Here is a 16,084-nt window from a genome sequence, read left to right as displayed (position 1 = left end):
ACTAATTTATAATGAGCTAATTGGAACTTGGTTTGGACTTGAATTTAGGTATACATTTTTAAGCTTGAGGCATGCTAAGCTTGTGCTTCTAGCGAGATCATCAGAAATATGAGAAGGCTTGTGAGCTTCTTAGTTGAGCTTCTACCCCAATAGACAATGTAGTGAGGATTCCATAATCACCTCCACTGTCCCTTCTTTTTGTCCCAAAATATACTCTGCAAAGGCAACAAGAAGAGCTGATGCTGCAGTCTAGATCAGGCATCCCCAACCTTTGGCCCTCCAGATATTTTGGACTACAACTCCCATTATCCCTGACCGCTGGTTAGCTAGGGATCAAGGGAGTTGTAGGCCAAAACATCTGGAGGACCACAGGTTGGGGATGCCTGGTCTAGATGCAGCAACAGCATCCCAGGTACCAGGTTCCCTGGGAACTGCAGTCTCCCAGCTCTTCAGCTTTCTTATAAGACACTAGAATCTTTGGGGAATTATATTTTCCAGGACTTCCCATGCTGCTGCAGGACCTAAGCTGTAACAGTAGTGGCCCTTTTCATCACCTCCAACAATGCCAGGTTGATTCAGTGGGTAAGGGAAGAGGTGTGGCAGTGGGGAGGCTGTTGCTGGAACCAAACAAATTATAATCTGATTCTGGACCTTGGAGGGTTGGGGGTTGGCTCAGGATTAGCCCAGAAGTTCTGAACTGGGAAGCTTGTGCCCTGAACTCCCCAATTCTGAACTTCAGGAGCATCACTAAATAGAATTATTGCTCTGTTGCCATAAAGTTACAAGAAGATCTTGCTCCCATGACTTTTGTCTTTAGAGTGAAGCTTTTAGAAGTGATCTAGAATGATTGTTGGAGTTTCCAGTCTGGTTTCAATGGGGCTTCCCTCTAAATTGAAGGGATTCTGACATTTTCCTGCCCTGCCTGCTGAGTTCAAGCATGGTGGTATGTCCTAAACAACCTTTCCAGGCCCCTTTGTCTTGCAGATAATGCTGCATGCTGGTCTTGGGCTGGTCCTTGGCTGTCCAGTCAAGGAGCGGCTTTTAGGCTATGCAGCCCTGCATTCTGGGGCTCCTTATTTCTCAAAAGTCATTTACTTTTGACTAACAAGAAGTAAAAGCATACAGTCTTTATTTAGCACAAAGTGGATGCCGGTAAATGCTTCAGTTGAAGTTTTCATTCAAGTTACTCCTAACCTTGCTTGCCCTGGTAAAATTCAGTAAACCACCTTCCCATGTGCTTTCAGGACCACGTCAGCTTGGATTCTTCACCTGCAAAAGAACAGGTGGATGAGACTTCTTTGCAGAGACTGGATGAGTCCATGCTAACCTGTGATGGGGATGGTAATGATAGTTGATCATAAAAAATTATCTATGGTAGAATTGGGTGCCCCCCCGTTTCTGCTCCTCATTGGTGCTTCTGCTGCAGATAACATCTTTCAGGTCTCCAAAGCCCAATAATTGGGGTGGGGGAAAGGCAAAGCTGAAAAATCCCATTTAGTTAGTATAATGAGATTCCTCCCCCATGGACTTTACAAGTTCTCAGCTTCTTTTCAGTTCCACACTCAGCTAATATGCAGAAACCACATTGTGCTATCTATAGCTGGTGTAGGAGACCTTTGGCTCTGCAGACATTGCTGAACTTCAACTCCCATCAGCCCTAGCGAGCATGGTCAATGGCCAGGGAGTTGTAGCTCTGCGACACCTGGAGGGCCAAAGGTTCTCCAAACATGGCCTATAGGTAGCACAATGTGGTTTCCACATGTCAGCTTGTGAAGAGAACTTGTGAAGTCCATGGTTTGGGGAGGGCAGGCCTTTTTTTCAGCTGGAACTCAGTCCTGGCACCTCTCAGATGGGCTCCGGCAGCTCTCCATTGCCATTCTAAGAGAATGAGGGAGGTGTTCAAGAGAATGAGGGAGGTGTTCATAGTATGGGGGATTGATTATACAAACTTAATGTTATTCCTCTACACATTCATGTCATTGAAGTGGGGCTGCTTGAACTGGCCCCACCTCTTGTCCTGCTAGCTCCAGGTTTCACCTTTGCAAATTGAGCAGAAAGGGGCAAATCTTTACTTCTTTATTTTTATTTAACAAAATTTGTACACTGCTTCACTGCAAATAAAACCTTTAAGTGGTTACAAAGCGATTATCTAAAATTGGATTGCCAATAAAAATCAGTGTAAAATCTTGTTTTTTAAAAAAAGCAAAACGAGTAAAACAGTTACAAATATACAATCTAAGCTAGAATTATAGATTATAGATCAGCAATGTACACATCTTGGGTCAGCTTGCCTAAACAGAATTGCCAAAGAGTGTTCAGGGAAGGCACCTGGCTGTTATCAGTGCACAGGGAGTTCCAGAGTCTAAGAACTGCCGCACTAAAAGACTGTTTCCTTTCAAGTGTGGAGCAAACATTACCATATTTACTTGAATCTAATGCTCACCTTTTGGGGCCAAATTACGTTGCGAAAATTGAGGTGTGCATTAGATTTGATGGCGCATTAGACTCTAGTAAATACAGTATGTGGCACCTGTAAAAGTGCCAGTTCCACAGCTCTAAGTGGTTGAGTGGGGGGCATATATGGGGGTAAGGGGATCCTTCAAGTAAAGAGATTCCAAGCTGTGAAGGGCCTTCTTTACTGATAGAAACAACTTGAACTTGGCCTGCAAATGGGAATGTGTGGAGGAATAGCTTCTGAAGGAGGATAAGGAGGGGGCCCACTCAAAGGAGGAAGAATAGGGAGATGTGTGTGGCAAAGGAAAGGTGACCAACCAGATCCCTGTGGGAAACCCTCAAGCAAGATTCAGGCAGAAGGGTGCTCTCCCCGCCTGTGGTTTCCTGCAACTGGTACTCAGAAGCACTGCTGCCTCTAAATGTGGAGGCAGACTTGAACCACCAATAGCTCTCTCCTCTATTAATCTGTCCAATCCTATTTTAAAGCCATCTAGGTTAGTGGCCATTGCTGCCGCCTCTGGCAGCGAGTTCCGTAGATGAACCATGCACTGCATGAAGAAGTATTTTCTTTTCTAAACTGAGTCTGCTGCTTGCTCCTAAATGCCCCAATCCTTTGCCAGTTCTGTTTGGCTTGGTTTTGCCGGTGTCTCTATAGTGGCTGTTCCTTGGTCTTTCCTTCACAGGCTCACGACATTTCCCTGAATCCAGGAACAACAACCACATAAAGCGTCCCATGAATGCCTTTATGGTGTGGGCCAAGGACGAGAGACGCAAGATCTTGCAGGCCTTCCCAGACATGCACAACTCAAGCATCAGTAAGATTCTAGGTAAGTCTGGGCGGGTGTCCTTATTCGTTCTGCTCCCCCCCTTCCCCTCCATGGCTTTTGGGATTCCTGTAAGGCACATTGTTAGCTCCATGCACCCTCAGGCAAGGAATTACTGCTAATCTCATGTAGGTTACCAGCAGGCTGTGTGCTAGGATAAAAGCACAAAAGCAAATCCTCCTCATATTCTCTCTCTCTCTTTCTCTCTCAGCTGTCTTGATTATTTGGCTCTGACACCTGAGCACACAAGCAGATGTGAAAGCAGCCTTTTCTATTTTTTAAGGTCTTCTTTTGCATTAGAAAAAGAGAGAGCAAAAACCCACATGTGCAGAGGAAGCCCATTCTCAGGGAGCTATAGATACAGCTGTGGTTGTGGGCCTTTTTTTTTTTTGCAAGCTAGTGACATAAACTGCTGGCTTTGCACTGACCTAGAGAAGCAGTTCTAGGCCTTGCTTGGCAGCTGTGAAGTCAGCAGGCGGCCAGCTTTTCCCAGTAGCCCTCAGGAGTGAGCCTGTACAGACTTAGTACTTCTTCCATTCAGCCTATTCTGTCTCTTGTTCTTTAGAGCTTTGCTGCTGGAAGAAGGAACAAAATAAGGCTTCCTTCCAGGAACAGGATTCTGAGCTGTGGGTTGGTGGGAGGCAGTCTGTGGACTGCCGCCAACCCAAGGAACTGGTGCTTGAAAACCTGGAACTTAGAAGAGAGGTTTCCAGTAGGCGATTTTCTCTCTTCACACCAGCATGCAGCTGACCTAAGATGCCGGGCATGTGAAGTTATTCTGAAATTTACAGCCAGCAGAAATCCTGATCGGTTGGTACTGATGAGTGCTAATTAGGTGGCAATCAACAACATGCCTATATTCATTCTAATCTGCAGGATTACCTGTGGAACCCATGATGATTGGGCAGAAAGGATGGCTTATCACAAACCAGCCTAAGTGATAAGAGCAGTGCAAGTATCTTGCCTTGCACCACAAGGAAGCGAAGGGGGTGTGAATTAAATGAAGCAGTGTAGGAGCTGCTCTGAAAGAGACATGGAAATGATGAGCAACCTGTATTGACTTCTCTAGTGCTTTTATTGGAATCACAATAAATTATTGGCCATCTAAATTTATCTCCCTTTATCACTGTTCCCCGTAGACAATATTTTCCCTACCAACAGTGCTACACTAGGCCTTGCCTACTCCTGGATGATCTCTGCCCTCAGCAACACTCATGAAACACATGGTTAAAATAAAGGCCTGTGCGTCAGGCCAAATCCCATAGCTTGGAGGTCCACAAAGTGTGGCCTTTGGACCACCAGTGGTCCAGGAGCTTCATTGAAATGGCCCATGGTTTGCCTGTGGATTTATGATTGAAGATGGGAGATGGCACATCCATTGCAGTGAGTACAGTGGAACCTTGGTTCTCGAACGGCTTAGTTGCTGAACAAATCTGCTCCCGAATGCCGCAAACCCAGAAGTGAGTGTTCCAGTTTGGAACAGTCAAGTTGGTCAACCGATCCATTTTACAGTTTTCTGCCAAAAGTTATAATAACTATTTTTGTATCGACAGCAAATATAATAATCTGTGAAGTATATCCAATGGCAAGACACACCTGATAAAATGGATTATCTCGCTTAAAAATGATAATATAAAAGGCAACTCCCGGGTCTCAGTTTCTTACAAAGTATCACCATGACAACCCACAACATTTGAATTGAGAAAGTAGCCCCATGTTTTTTGCAGTGGCCATAGCAAGCTGAGCCACTTTATGCATACTTTTCATTCCATAGAAAACCCCTGTGTATGGCAATTATCCCTGTTAGCAAGCTTAACAACCACAGGGGCTTGCTTATAAAGGACCAAAATAATAAGTAGATCTACAGCTTTTGTACCTCCACAACTTTCCCATCCTGTTTTACAAGCAGTCCAGGTAAACAATTCTAAGGAATTCTAAGGCCTAGCTGGGGAAAACCTGAGGGTGAAGGAAGACTTTTGCTCCAGTCACTGTGGCTTGCCCCAACCCCTGCCTGGTCCTCCACAACTTTTCTTAGAGCTGGCAGCTGTATGCTGTTGTTCTGCTACATCAATGTAGATATATGTACATGGTGCTTTAAAGTTTAACTTAAGGGGGGGGAGACAATGAGCTTCTTGGGACAGGGGCCTGTCAAAAACGTTGACAGTGGGGTCAGTAAAGAAAGGGGAATGATGACATGAGAACTCTTCTTAGTTGCAGGGAGCTCTGCTGTATAATATTCCCAGCTGGTTGGTGGTTTCCAGCCTAAACTATTGAGCAAAAATTGGCATATGCTCCGCCACTAGATTAGAATGAGATTACCTTGTAATCTCTTCTTCGTCAGAGCCAGTAAGCAGGAAATCCAGTTGTAAGAACACATACCTCTGAAAACTCAGGTTGTGAGAATAAAGTACCACGAGCTTGCTATATAAGGTATATTTTGAAGACTGTTCCAATAAGCAAATCATATGATCACTCATCACCTGAATCTTAACTCAAAATTTAAGTAGAAGATTGTGAACTCTTGGATAATAGTATACACTCAGTGCAATCCATGTCTACTCAGAAGTAAATTTCTGTTGAACTCAATGAGGCTTACTGCCAGATAAGTGGGCATAGGATATGAGCCTTATGAACACAGGGCAGTATTCAGTTGCTACATCCACTTGCACAATAGGACTCCCCCACTGTCTGCCATGCACACCCCACACTCTCCCCAAATCTGCTCCAGAAGGTTGCGGGGAGCCCCTAGAAGAGATTTAGAGAGGGCATGGCAGGGAAAAGAGGGAGGAAATGATCCATTGTGCAAGGAGAAGTCCTTTTGCTGATGGAACATGAGTCTTAGTGCTAGGCTGGATTCTACCCTTGCTTTGTGTGACATCCAGCTCCTTGTCTGGTCTTTTTGTACACCACAGGTAGAAGTTAACAGCACAATACCTAATATAGATGTCATGTTTTGTTAATGCTAAACAAAAATAACCCTCACTAGCGGCAGTGCTGTCTCACTCAAGCATGTGTTTCCCATGATGTGGCCTAGTGCTGAGCTGTCGCATAGCCTGGGTGGTTATTTAAAGAGGTTGGTGTGGTTTCTGAAGGAGGTCTCAGTCCACTGGTGCTGGGAGTGAACATGTTAAGCTTCAGCACTGGAGGTTTGTGGGTTACTCTCCGCATGTTTAATCTGGGCTTGTGCATTCTTGCTAAAATAAAAGTAAGGGCTCCTTATTTAAAGGAGTGCTTTTAACCCACGTTGACCTTCAGCATCAAGGGGCCTTGTGGTAGACTGCCTTTTTCACCCCGCAACCTACAAATAGCCACTGTGATGGATTTGTGTTACTTAAACATTACTTATTTGAGAGAGCATATCTCAAAGTTTTCATGAGCTAGCTGGGGGAATTTGCATCAGAATCTTTCTGGCATAGTTTGAAGGTGTGCAAATTTGTATCGTGCCCACATGAACTGCAGCAGCTCAATACTTCACAGATATTAATGAATGTAACACTGGTTGGAGCTGCATCAGAAGAAGACGGTAGAATCGACTAGATCTCTTCTGAATGCAGATAAGGATGTTGCCATTTTTTAACACACTCCATTTTTATTTTTATTACCTACAAGTAGAAATTGGGAAGAGCGAGCTGCTTCATGGTGTGCCAGTTTCTGCTGCAAAGAGGGGGGTTTTGTGGTTTTTTTGTACTTAGGTAAGTACCCAGAGGGTGGCGCTGTGGGTAAAACCTCAGCGCCTAGGGCTTGCCGATCGCATGGCCGGCAGTTCGCATGGCGGGGTGAGCTCCCATCTTTCGGTCCCAGCTCTTGCCCACCTAGCAGTTCGAAAGCACCCCTAAGTGCAAGTAGATAAATAGGGACCGCTTTCTAGCGGGAAGGTAAACGGCGTTTCCGTGTGCTGCGCTGGTGCTGGCTCGCCAGAGCAGCTTTGTCACGCTGGCCACGTGACCCGGAAGTGTCTCTGGACAGCGCTGGCCCCTGGCCTCTTAAGTGAGATGGGCGCACAACCCTAGAGTCGGACACGACTGGCCCATACGGGCAGGGGTACCTTTACCTTTAAATATTCATAAATGGTGCCCCTGCCTGCAGTCAGAAATGATAATGGTCCATTCTGCCACCTCATTCAGCTGTATTTGCAAATCTGGCCTCAGGACTTATCATTGTTTTGATTTTGAGTTTCTTTAATAGTTAAGGGGTAGTTCAACCCACCATGCTTTGCTGTAGTTTCCCTCTCCAAGAAGCCATCATCAAGTGAATTTTGTCCAAGCTGAGTTTCTCCTGAACACTTGCTGTGTTTGTTGTTTTTAGTCCTGTCTGCCAAAGTAATCTTGGGCTGATTTTCTTCCTCTGCTTCTTCCCCTGCTTGGACGAAACCTTCCATATCTCTCCAGCCTGCATTCTTCACACACTTTCTGGTGGGAATGACAGTAAAGGTCACCCAGCCCAGGGAATTCGAGTTACAGCAGGGCAGCCTATTTTAGCTGCTGCACCTGCTCACCATACCTTGTGCTGGGAAGAATTCAAAAAGAGCAGCATAGGAAGGTGACAGGAAAGGTCAGCAGGAGGGAGGGGTTCTCATTAGAAATAGGTGGGCTGCCTGTTCACAGTGGCTTGTGGCCTTTTATATGGAAAGGCTGGATTGTCGCAGTGGGCTCTAGGTGGAGCAAGCCCTCGTCTTGGTCTGGAAACTCCAGCTGGTGCAAAATGCTACTGCTATCCTGTTTGTGGGGACAGACTATCGTCAGCACATAACGCCATGGTTTAAACAGTTTGCGCTGGCTGCTCATATGTTACCAGTCCAAGTTAAAGGTTCTTGTATTAATTTGCAAAGCCCTTAATAACTGTTAGTGGTTCCCAGTGACTCAGATGCACGACTTGTATCCCCCACAAGCTGTTCATTTGGTATTGTGGGCCTGATTCTGAGGCACTGCCTCCCAGCCCTCCCTGTTAGAACTTTGGGCATTTGAAAAGACCTTTTGGTTCCAGAAGCATTTTAAGGAAGTTCTCTGTTCTGATGTTTAATTTTCATTGATATTATTCACCATATGCTTTTTGTAATTTTTTATGCACACCATTTAGCAACGTCAGTTATTAAGTGGCATATAAATAGCTGAAAGAAATAAAATTAATTAAATTCTTACTTGTCTGTTTTGGTATTTGGGCCTTGCAGTCTGGCTCTTTTTACCACCTCTCAAGTAATCCAGTGTTTGAAATGTGCAGTGCATCTCTCTGAAATAATAACATATGTAAACAACCTTTCTGAGTCAGTGTTTGCTGCTTGACAATAGCTGAGAGTTTCAAATGAAAACCTTTCAGGTATATGTGCTCATTACAAGGTGAAGAAGTCTTTATTAAGCACTGGATTTTAAGCTCCTGGATTTTGGTGGTTTGATTTTTGGTGTTCATCCTTTTGCAGTGGTTATCTTGTGCTTGGATATTTTTTGTGTGGATGAGCACTTTCATTATATTTCTTTCGTGTTAATGGATTTCATAGTATATTGTATTTTTGGACATTGTCCCTGTGAATAACTTTGCTTCCTTCTGGTAGTGTGAAGCAATATTAACCATGGCGTTAGGGTTAGTGTTCACTGAGGACATAAAAAAAATAGCTGTTTAAAAATGTGCAAATTGAACACATGGAGGAATCTATGGTCCTTGCTCCTAGCTTAAGTGGATTGAAAATATTTGATGGACACCTGCCTCTGCTCTTCTTCATTTAAAAGGCACATGTGGCATTATGCAAGGGGATGCAGAGATGTAGGGTTTGTTTTGTTTTTGAAATGGGTGCTCCATCTGGCATATCCATTGCCTTGATCAAGCCTTGCACAATTTGTGGATGAGCACTATTCCCTGTATAAGGAAATTTTTAATGTTTGATGTTTTATTCTGCTTTTATATTTGTTGGAAGCCTCCCAGAGAGGTTGGGGCAACCCAGTCAGATGGGCAGGGTACAACTACTTCAACTACTACTACTACTACTACTGCTACTACTACTACTACGTGATCTACCTGATGCAGCCTGTTTGTTGTAATTTATGGCCTGCTGAACAACCCATTTTTGTTGGGTTCAGACTTCAGATTTGGAAGAGTAATTGCTTGCCTATATTTCTCATCTCCAACTTCTCAGATCCATTTATTTTTGTGTCGTCCCTCCCCTTCTCCTTTTGTTTTAAGGACATCCTCTCCTGTTTACATTAAAAAGCAGTATTCTGACTTAGCACAGAACAGGCTAGCTATACGTGGCTGGAAGCAAGAACAAAGTAAACTGGTTAAACCTCTCCCTCTGCCTCTTGTTTCCACTTTGCAGGCTCACGATGGAAATCAATGTCGAATCAGGAGAAGCAGCCCTACTATGAGGAGCAGGCTCGGCTCAGCCGCCAGCACCTGGAGAAGTATCCCAATTACAAGTACAAGCCCCGCCCCAAGCGCACCTGCATCGTGGAAGGGAAGCGGCTCCGTGTCGGCGAATACAAGGCATTGATGAGGAATCGGCGCCAGGACGCCAGGCAGGGCTACCTGATTGCGTGAGGCTCCCTGCCCCTTCTCCCCTCTGTTTGCTCCCGAGCCCAGCCAGGAGCTTCCTATTGCTCAAATCTGACTTAGGGAGTGGCTGATTTGGGGAGCAAAAGACAGCCCAGCACGTCCTCTGCAAAGTGCCCTTTGCATGAACAAAATGTGGGACCATAAACCTCTGACTGTGGCCAGCAAAGGCTTCCTTGGTAGTTGCCACAGAGAGGCATGCACATTCTTAAAAATTATGCCTCGGTGGTAAGGACACAGCTGATTTATACTGACCCAGACAAACACTAAACCGGGGGTCTTAACTTTAAGCCTATGGATAGCCTCACTGACTTTGAAGGGATCACACATGTGATTAAATACTTTGCTGGATCACATCACATCAGCATAGCTGGCACTTTACAGAAGACAGGCAGCCCCGAAAGCCCTTCCCAGGATCTGGAAGCTGGTATCCAGCAAGGGTCGTGGCAGACAGCTCCAATGTTTCACTTGCATTTCCTAGAGGGCAGCATTGCCCAAACACACTGCAATCTAGGTGGAATTTAGACACATTTAGAAATGCTGTGAAAATGCTTTAAAAAAAAAAAAGTTTTGAAAAATGTTGAATTTGCCATAAGCTCACTATCACCATCTAGTGTCATATTTGTATAATGCACTTCAAACGTTATATTTGCAGCTGTACAGCTGAGTCCCTAGTCCCTTGTGGAGAGGTGGGGTATATGTTAGTGGCAGAACAGCAGAGAGGAGGCTATGGTTCTCATGCTGTAATGTTTTTTCTAGACCTCAGGGCAGCCAGATGCCTCCTTCCTCTTCGGATCTCATGTACCAGCGGTCAGTTGGGATGCAGCTGGCTTCACCCCTGATGGACCACTACTTGCCCCGTGGCATGGAAGCAAACATGCCGGTCATCATCAACACCCGTAGCCTGAAACCAGAGGAAGGGGACGGGGCTGAGGACAGTCATTCAGTGCCCGATGGCGAGATGTACCACTACAGCGAAGAAGAGGATTCGGAGGGCGAGGAGAAGAGCGATGGCGAGCTGGTGGTTCTCACAGACTAAGCCAGTGGTGTGAAGGGGGAGGGAGGTGTGTGGAAACAGGGGACTTCCCCAGCCTTTGTCCTCTTTCCAGCATCAAAATAATTAGCTGACTTTGGAAGAAGGCGGGAGAGGGCCAAGGAAGAGAGAAAATACCCCCAGGTTCTTCCGCTGTGTGGCTGCAGATTCCCGGGAAGCAGCCAGACCTGTGGGTAGTTGTACCAAGTTGTACCCATGGGCTGTAGCTCAGCGGCATAGGGGGGCACACTCTGCGTGCAGGAGGTCAATCCCTGGCACTTCCAATGAAAAGGTTCTTATTCTGAAGAGCCATTGCCAGTCAAAGTAGACAATACTGGGCTTGATGGACCAATGGTCTGACTCAGTGTTTTCCTAGATGTTTTATATAAAAGACAGACATGGAGCAGAAGAAAGAAAGGATCTGGCCTGTGTGTCATTGGTGTCCATAGTGTTGGTAGGGATTCTTGATCATTCATCATCTTCTCTCTTGAAAGGAAGGAATTTTGGCTCAGGCTTGCTGAATGTGCATGAGGGTCAGGCTCAAAGAGAGGCGCCATTCAAGGAGAGCCTTGGAATGCAGATGACATTGCGACTGCTGAGGGACATCGCTCCTGCCCTCTGGGTGGAGGCGCAGGGCTCTCTCCTCAAGCTGCTGTGAGTTTATATAAGAGGGAACAAAATCCATTATGAACTGGCAAGGGAGTGCATACAACCGGGAATATAACCTGAAGCCGATCCAGGAATGTAAGATCTCCTGAATCCAACTGAGCAATATAACTCTTCGGAGCAAATGCAAGAGTGGGGAGAAGTTTACTCCTAGTCACAACTGCATGTGTCTTCCATGCAGCATACAGTTGTGCTGTGGCTTACCAGCAAATCTCTCCTTGTGTCCATTGCTTGCTTGATCTCCTTTCCTTGAAAGCTGGTGTGTGCAGCTGGTTGGACAGAGGCCTCACCTGCTGGCGTTCTGCACCAGCTTTTAGTAGCCACACAGTCACCACCAGTTTATCTGACCTCTCTGGAGCCTTTCAGTTTTGCTCAAACTGGGTGGAACGCTTGTTCCCTGTATGTTCCGGATGCCTACCAGTTCTGCATCTCCCTCCCCACCCCAACTCCACTTTTGTCCTGTGTTTGTTTCTTTCTGCTCCCACCGGCCCTGCCAGTAAATTCCCATAGAGCCATTTTTAGCTCTGGACTTGAATGAATAACAACGGACATCTCGGAGGGGCCCTCTTCTACCCTTGGCAGCCCTGGCCCAGTTTGTAAAATAAACCACTGCCCGTTTCCCTCCTGTGCTTGTGTGCTTGCCAGTTCTCAGTATATGCAGCAGCTGGAGACACCCAGCAGCAGCAGCAGCAGCAGGGTTCAAAACTAACTAGATCCTTAGTGGAGATCAGGATCCCTTGGTCATATCTGTGAGAAGAGGAGAATCCCAACTCAGGCAGAGATTCTTGCGGAGTTAATTCTAGTTACGCCACCCTGGTTATGTGTCTCCATAGCATCAGATACCATTGAGTTAAATGGAGCTTCCTCCCAGGTAAGCGGGTCTAAGATGGCACAGGTAACAGCAGCTGCTTGCCTCGGATGTGGTGACAGATTCTCAGGCCCCCTCTTGGGAACTGAACCCTGGTTCCCCATCACCTGTGGTTGTTACAGTACACAGAGACAGTACCACTGAACATTGATAGGGAGGCATTAGGATGTGCCTCCACTGCCATGGTCTGTGATTACCATGTCGGCCCCGCGGAATCGGGGTTCAGTTCTGGCAAGGAAGCCAGAGAAATGGTTAGCACAGCCAAAGAAGGCAGCAGGTGCTTGAGTTCCCCTCTTGTAACCCAGGGAGATTGTGAGGAAAAATTGCAGTACGGGACTCATTCAAGGCCCAGTAATTTGAATGAGTACATTTTAAAACCTTTAATGATTTGGTAACTAAATAGCTGTGGGCCAATCGCACACACCCTGTCAGGTGTGTTTAGATGTATTTAGATGTCCACCCTGCCAACTTTCTCTACCTGCTGTGGTCACAACACAAGCCCTTCCTTGCTTAGTACAGTGGTACCTCTGGTTGCGAACAGGATCCATTCCGGAGGCCCGTTCGCAACATGAATAGAACGCAACCTGCAGCGGCACATCTGCACACTCATAGGTTGCAATTCGCTGCTTCTGCGCATGCCTGTGATGTCATTTTGTGCATCTGCGCATTTACCAGAGGCGAAACCTGGAAGTAACCCTTTCCGGTACTTCCGGGTCGCCATGGGACGCAACCTGAAAAAAGTATCATGAAACAAACGTAACATGAGATATGACTATATACCCAAGTCCTCCTTGGCCCAGTGCTGAAGGGGCTTCTCCTGCATCCTTCTGGCCCCGTTCTACTCCCATTTATCCTTTTGTTGAATTGGTCAAAGCAGCTGCAGTACTGGTACTGATTCACATTGTCCTTGGCCAATGAGTGGAGAAGGCTGAATTTCACGTGAAAAGAAGGAAAGAGAAGCAGGGGCGGTGAGAGGGAATGTAGAGGGTCATGGTCTTAAAATATATAGATGTATAGTGTGTGTGTGTGTGTGTTTGCATACACCCCTTTCCCCCACCTCATCACACCTGATGACCTTCTTAAACTTCTCTGACAATGTTCTAGCAGAAGCCAATGCAGAATATAAAAGTAGAGATGCTCCAAAACATGGGAGGCTTTTGCTCTCTACTGGCCAAAGATGGAATGGCATTGAGAAAGCAAAAATAGTAGAAAGACACCGTTACTCTGCCTCATCTCAGTAGTGAAGCCTTAGGATGAGAACAGAAATTGTGCGCCGGCGGCAGCGGGAGACCCCATTAGCTAAAGTGGTACCTCAAGTTAAGAACGGTTTCCGGTTAAGAATGGACCTCCGAAAGGAATCAAGTTTGTAACCAGAAGTACCACTGTATGGAAACATCAACCTTTTTTATCCACATGACCCAACCTAAGGGACCAAGATTTCCTTGCACTCCTTGCATCAAAAGCAAAATGGCACTTGCAAGAAGAGTGGCAAGGTGTTCCCCCATTTTTTTAAAAAAGGTGAAACCTCTAATTAATGCCCTTGCACCTGGACCCTTGTTCACAAAGGTTTATTCCTCTCTGACTGTGTTAAGTCTTTGAGCTATCACACCAGACACTCTGTTCTCTTTGCCACAACAGACGAATGCAGGAATTCCCTCTGGAACCTCCCCTTGTCTATCTGTGTGACCTGTGCTGGCTGCTTTGGCTCCCCTGACTGGCTTTACCTCCCTGGTTATTTATTCCTCCCCAACTCTCATTTATGTTAAAGACAGCTTCATGAGAGCAAAGAAAGGCACATGACAGGCTCAATGGAGAGGAAGTGAGACAATTAGCGGGGGAATGGGTAAGGCTTTGCCTCTTGCTGTTTTTTTTATAAACACATCCATCTCCCCACCCGCCCACCCTGGTTTTCTCTAGCAACTGGCTGCTGTTTTTTTGTTTTGTTTTGTCCCCCGTCTCCCCCCCCCACAAAGATATCTGTACATATAGATAGAGCTTTATTTTGTTAATAAGACTAGTAACTTAACCTGTATATTTCAACATACTTGTTTATAATGGGTTTTCTTTTCTGTGGTACAATAAAGAGGATGTTTTTGAGCAGAGGATTGTGCCGAGATCTAGTTTTGTGGAGCTGACGCAACAGCCCCCAGTCCTTTTTACTTTCTGCCTGCAGGTGAAGATTGAGAATACTTCCTGGTTACGCTGTTAAATACAGCAGGTACATTGGACAAGACAAACCTGCTCTGGGTTAATATGCAGATGTTGGCACTGACCAGGAAACTGCAGATGTGAGCTATGCAGCCCAGTCCTGTAAGGACCCCTGCAAAACTTGCTTACAAGAGGAAAAAGCCAATTGAATCAGCAGTTGTCTTTGAAGTGTATTCAACGCCCCCCCCCCAATACACCTGCTGTCCTTAGCTTCAGTTGCTTTGTGAAGGTGTCTGCTTTTGATTCCTAGTTCTCGTGTAGCTGAAATGTCCCAAATGCTGGGATTGCCAATCCAGCCTTTAAATCACTACTTGATGTGGGGTGAGATTACCCACTTACCCATGCCATCATTTCTATTCAATTGGAAATAATTGAGCCTGGACTAACCATCCCGCTTCCTTTTACCCCTTCTAGTTTGTAACCACCCCACTTTGGGCACCACTGTAAATTAAAAAGAATCAGCCTTCCACAGTAGTTTACCTGACCTATCATTGCCACTGCTGTGGTGTGCTACAGGAATGAAGTGGTGATGAGTTTAGTGTGGTGCAAACGCACCAACGGATTGGCTCTGCTAGTATGTTTGAACCATGCCCCTCCTGGTGTGCCAGTGACAGGAGACAAGGGAGGTCAGGTAAGAAGGTGGCGCTCTGTCCATCACTTATGCCCTATAAGTAGGGTTGATTTGAATCACCACTTAAATTAATGATGGAAATTGGGGATCTTGAGACCCAGTTTGCCTTGGTCCCAGCTACAGCATTCCCAGCTCATATTTTATCTGCCCCATGTCACTGGAGAGGAGGTGCCCATCTAGCAAAATGTTCCATCTTTTCTTTGCTTCATCAAAGGCCAGAAGCAGCTTTTCCTTTGCAACGGCCTCACCAGCCAAACATCACCACCCGCCAAGCAAGCCTTAAGGCTCAACAGCTCAAATGTATGTGGATTTCTTGGCCATGATTTGAATTCTAACCTGCCAGAGAAAGTTGGCTTTGTTCTCCTGAATTGTTAGTGCATAGTTCTTTATGAGAATGTCTGTCTACCATGGAGTGCAAATATGCTACGCAGTGTTGATGTGATGGAATTATTTGCTGGCTGATCTGAAGGATAGTTTGCTGATGGAAATGACCTCGGGCAGGTGAACGATATTTTGAACCTGTTGGAGGACAAAAGGGGTAGACAGAATCCATGCGGTCTGCCTTGGTGAGACATCCAGTCATGTTGGCCTGTCATTCAGTGACTGGGTTGGTAGCAGTTCCCTCCTCCCCTCTCACCCAACACCTGCCTATTAAGGGCAAGATGGAATATTCTACTTTCTGAAAACAAACAGGATGGAGTGGCTGGCTACACAATTTGGCGCTCGCTGTGGGGCACACTCGCGTGTCTTGTTTTCTCCAGTGCCAAGCCCAGCTCAAGGAACCGCATAACACTTCTTGGAATTCATTAGTTGCCTTTCAAAATGATGCACACCCAGGGTCTTAATTTTATCTCTCTTTTTTT

The 16,084-nt window shown here is 45.9% G+C and overlaps 2 protein-coding genes across 12 annotated transcripts in view; one reads left to right on the top strand and one right to left on the bottom strand.

Moving 5' to 3' along the window:
* The window catches only part of SOX13 (SRY-box transcription factor 13), a 60,042-nt gene extending 45,558 nt beyond the window's left edge, over positions 1-14,484 (top strand). For 6 of the 10 annotated variants that reach the window (XM_083745714.1, XM_083745711.1, XM_083745712.1 and 3 more), the window contains 4 exons: positions 1,245-1,341; positions 3,138-3,281; positions 9,583-9,799; positions 10,575-14,484. In XM_083745714.1, the coding sequence (XP_083601840.1) occupies positions 1,245-1,341; positions 3,138-3,281; positions 9,583-9,799; positions 10,575-10,854 (738 nt within the window). In that variant the 3' untranslated portion in view covers positions 10,855-14,484. The remainder of the gene's footprint in view (positions 1-1,244; positions 1,342-3,137; positions 3,282-9,582; positions 9,800-10,574) is intronic. The other 4 variants (XM_083745707.1, XM_083745715.1, XM_083745710.1 and 1 more) reach the window with 1 other exon arrangement.
* Positions 14,413-16,084, bottom strand: part of ETNK2 (ethanolamine kinase 2) — a 25,758-nt gene continuing 24,086 nt past the window's right edge. The window contains exons 8-9 of one of the 2 annotated variants that reach the window (XR_014565960.1): positions 15,558-15,740; positions 14,413-14,549 (exon numbers count right to left, since the gene is read on the bottom strand). Coding sequence is in view for 1 of the 2 variants with exons in the window: in XM_083745722.1 (XP_083601848.1) it covers positions 15,608-15,740 (133 nt within the window). In the remaining variant the exon portion in view is untranslated. Of the gene's footprint in view, positions 15,741-16,084 lie in introns of both variants that reach the window. The other variant, XM_083745722.1, reaches the window with a different exon arrangement.

Source organism: Podarcis gaigeae, assembly GCF_964106915.1.
Source record: "Podarcis gaigeae genome assembly, chromosome: 6".
Taxonomy (NCBI): domain Eukaryota; kingdom Metazoa; phylum Chordata; class Lepidosauria; order Squamata; family Lacertidae; genus Podarcis; species Podarcis gaigeae.
This window is presented reverse-complemented; position numbering and strand designations above follow the sequence as displayed.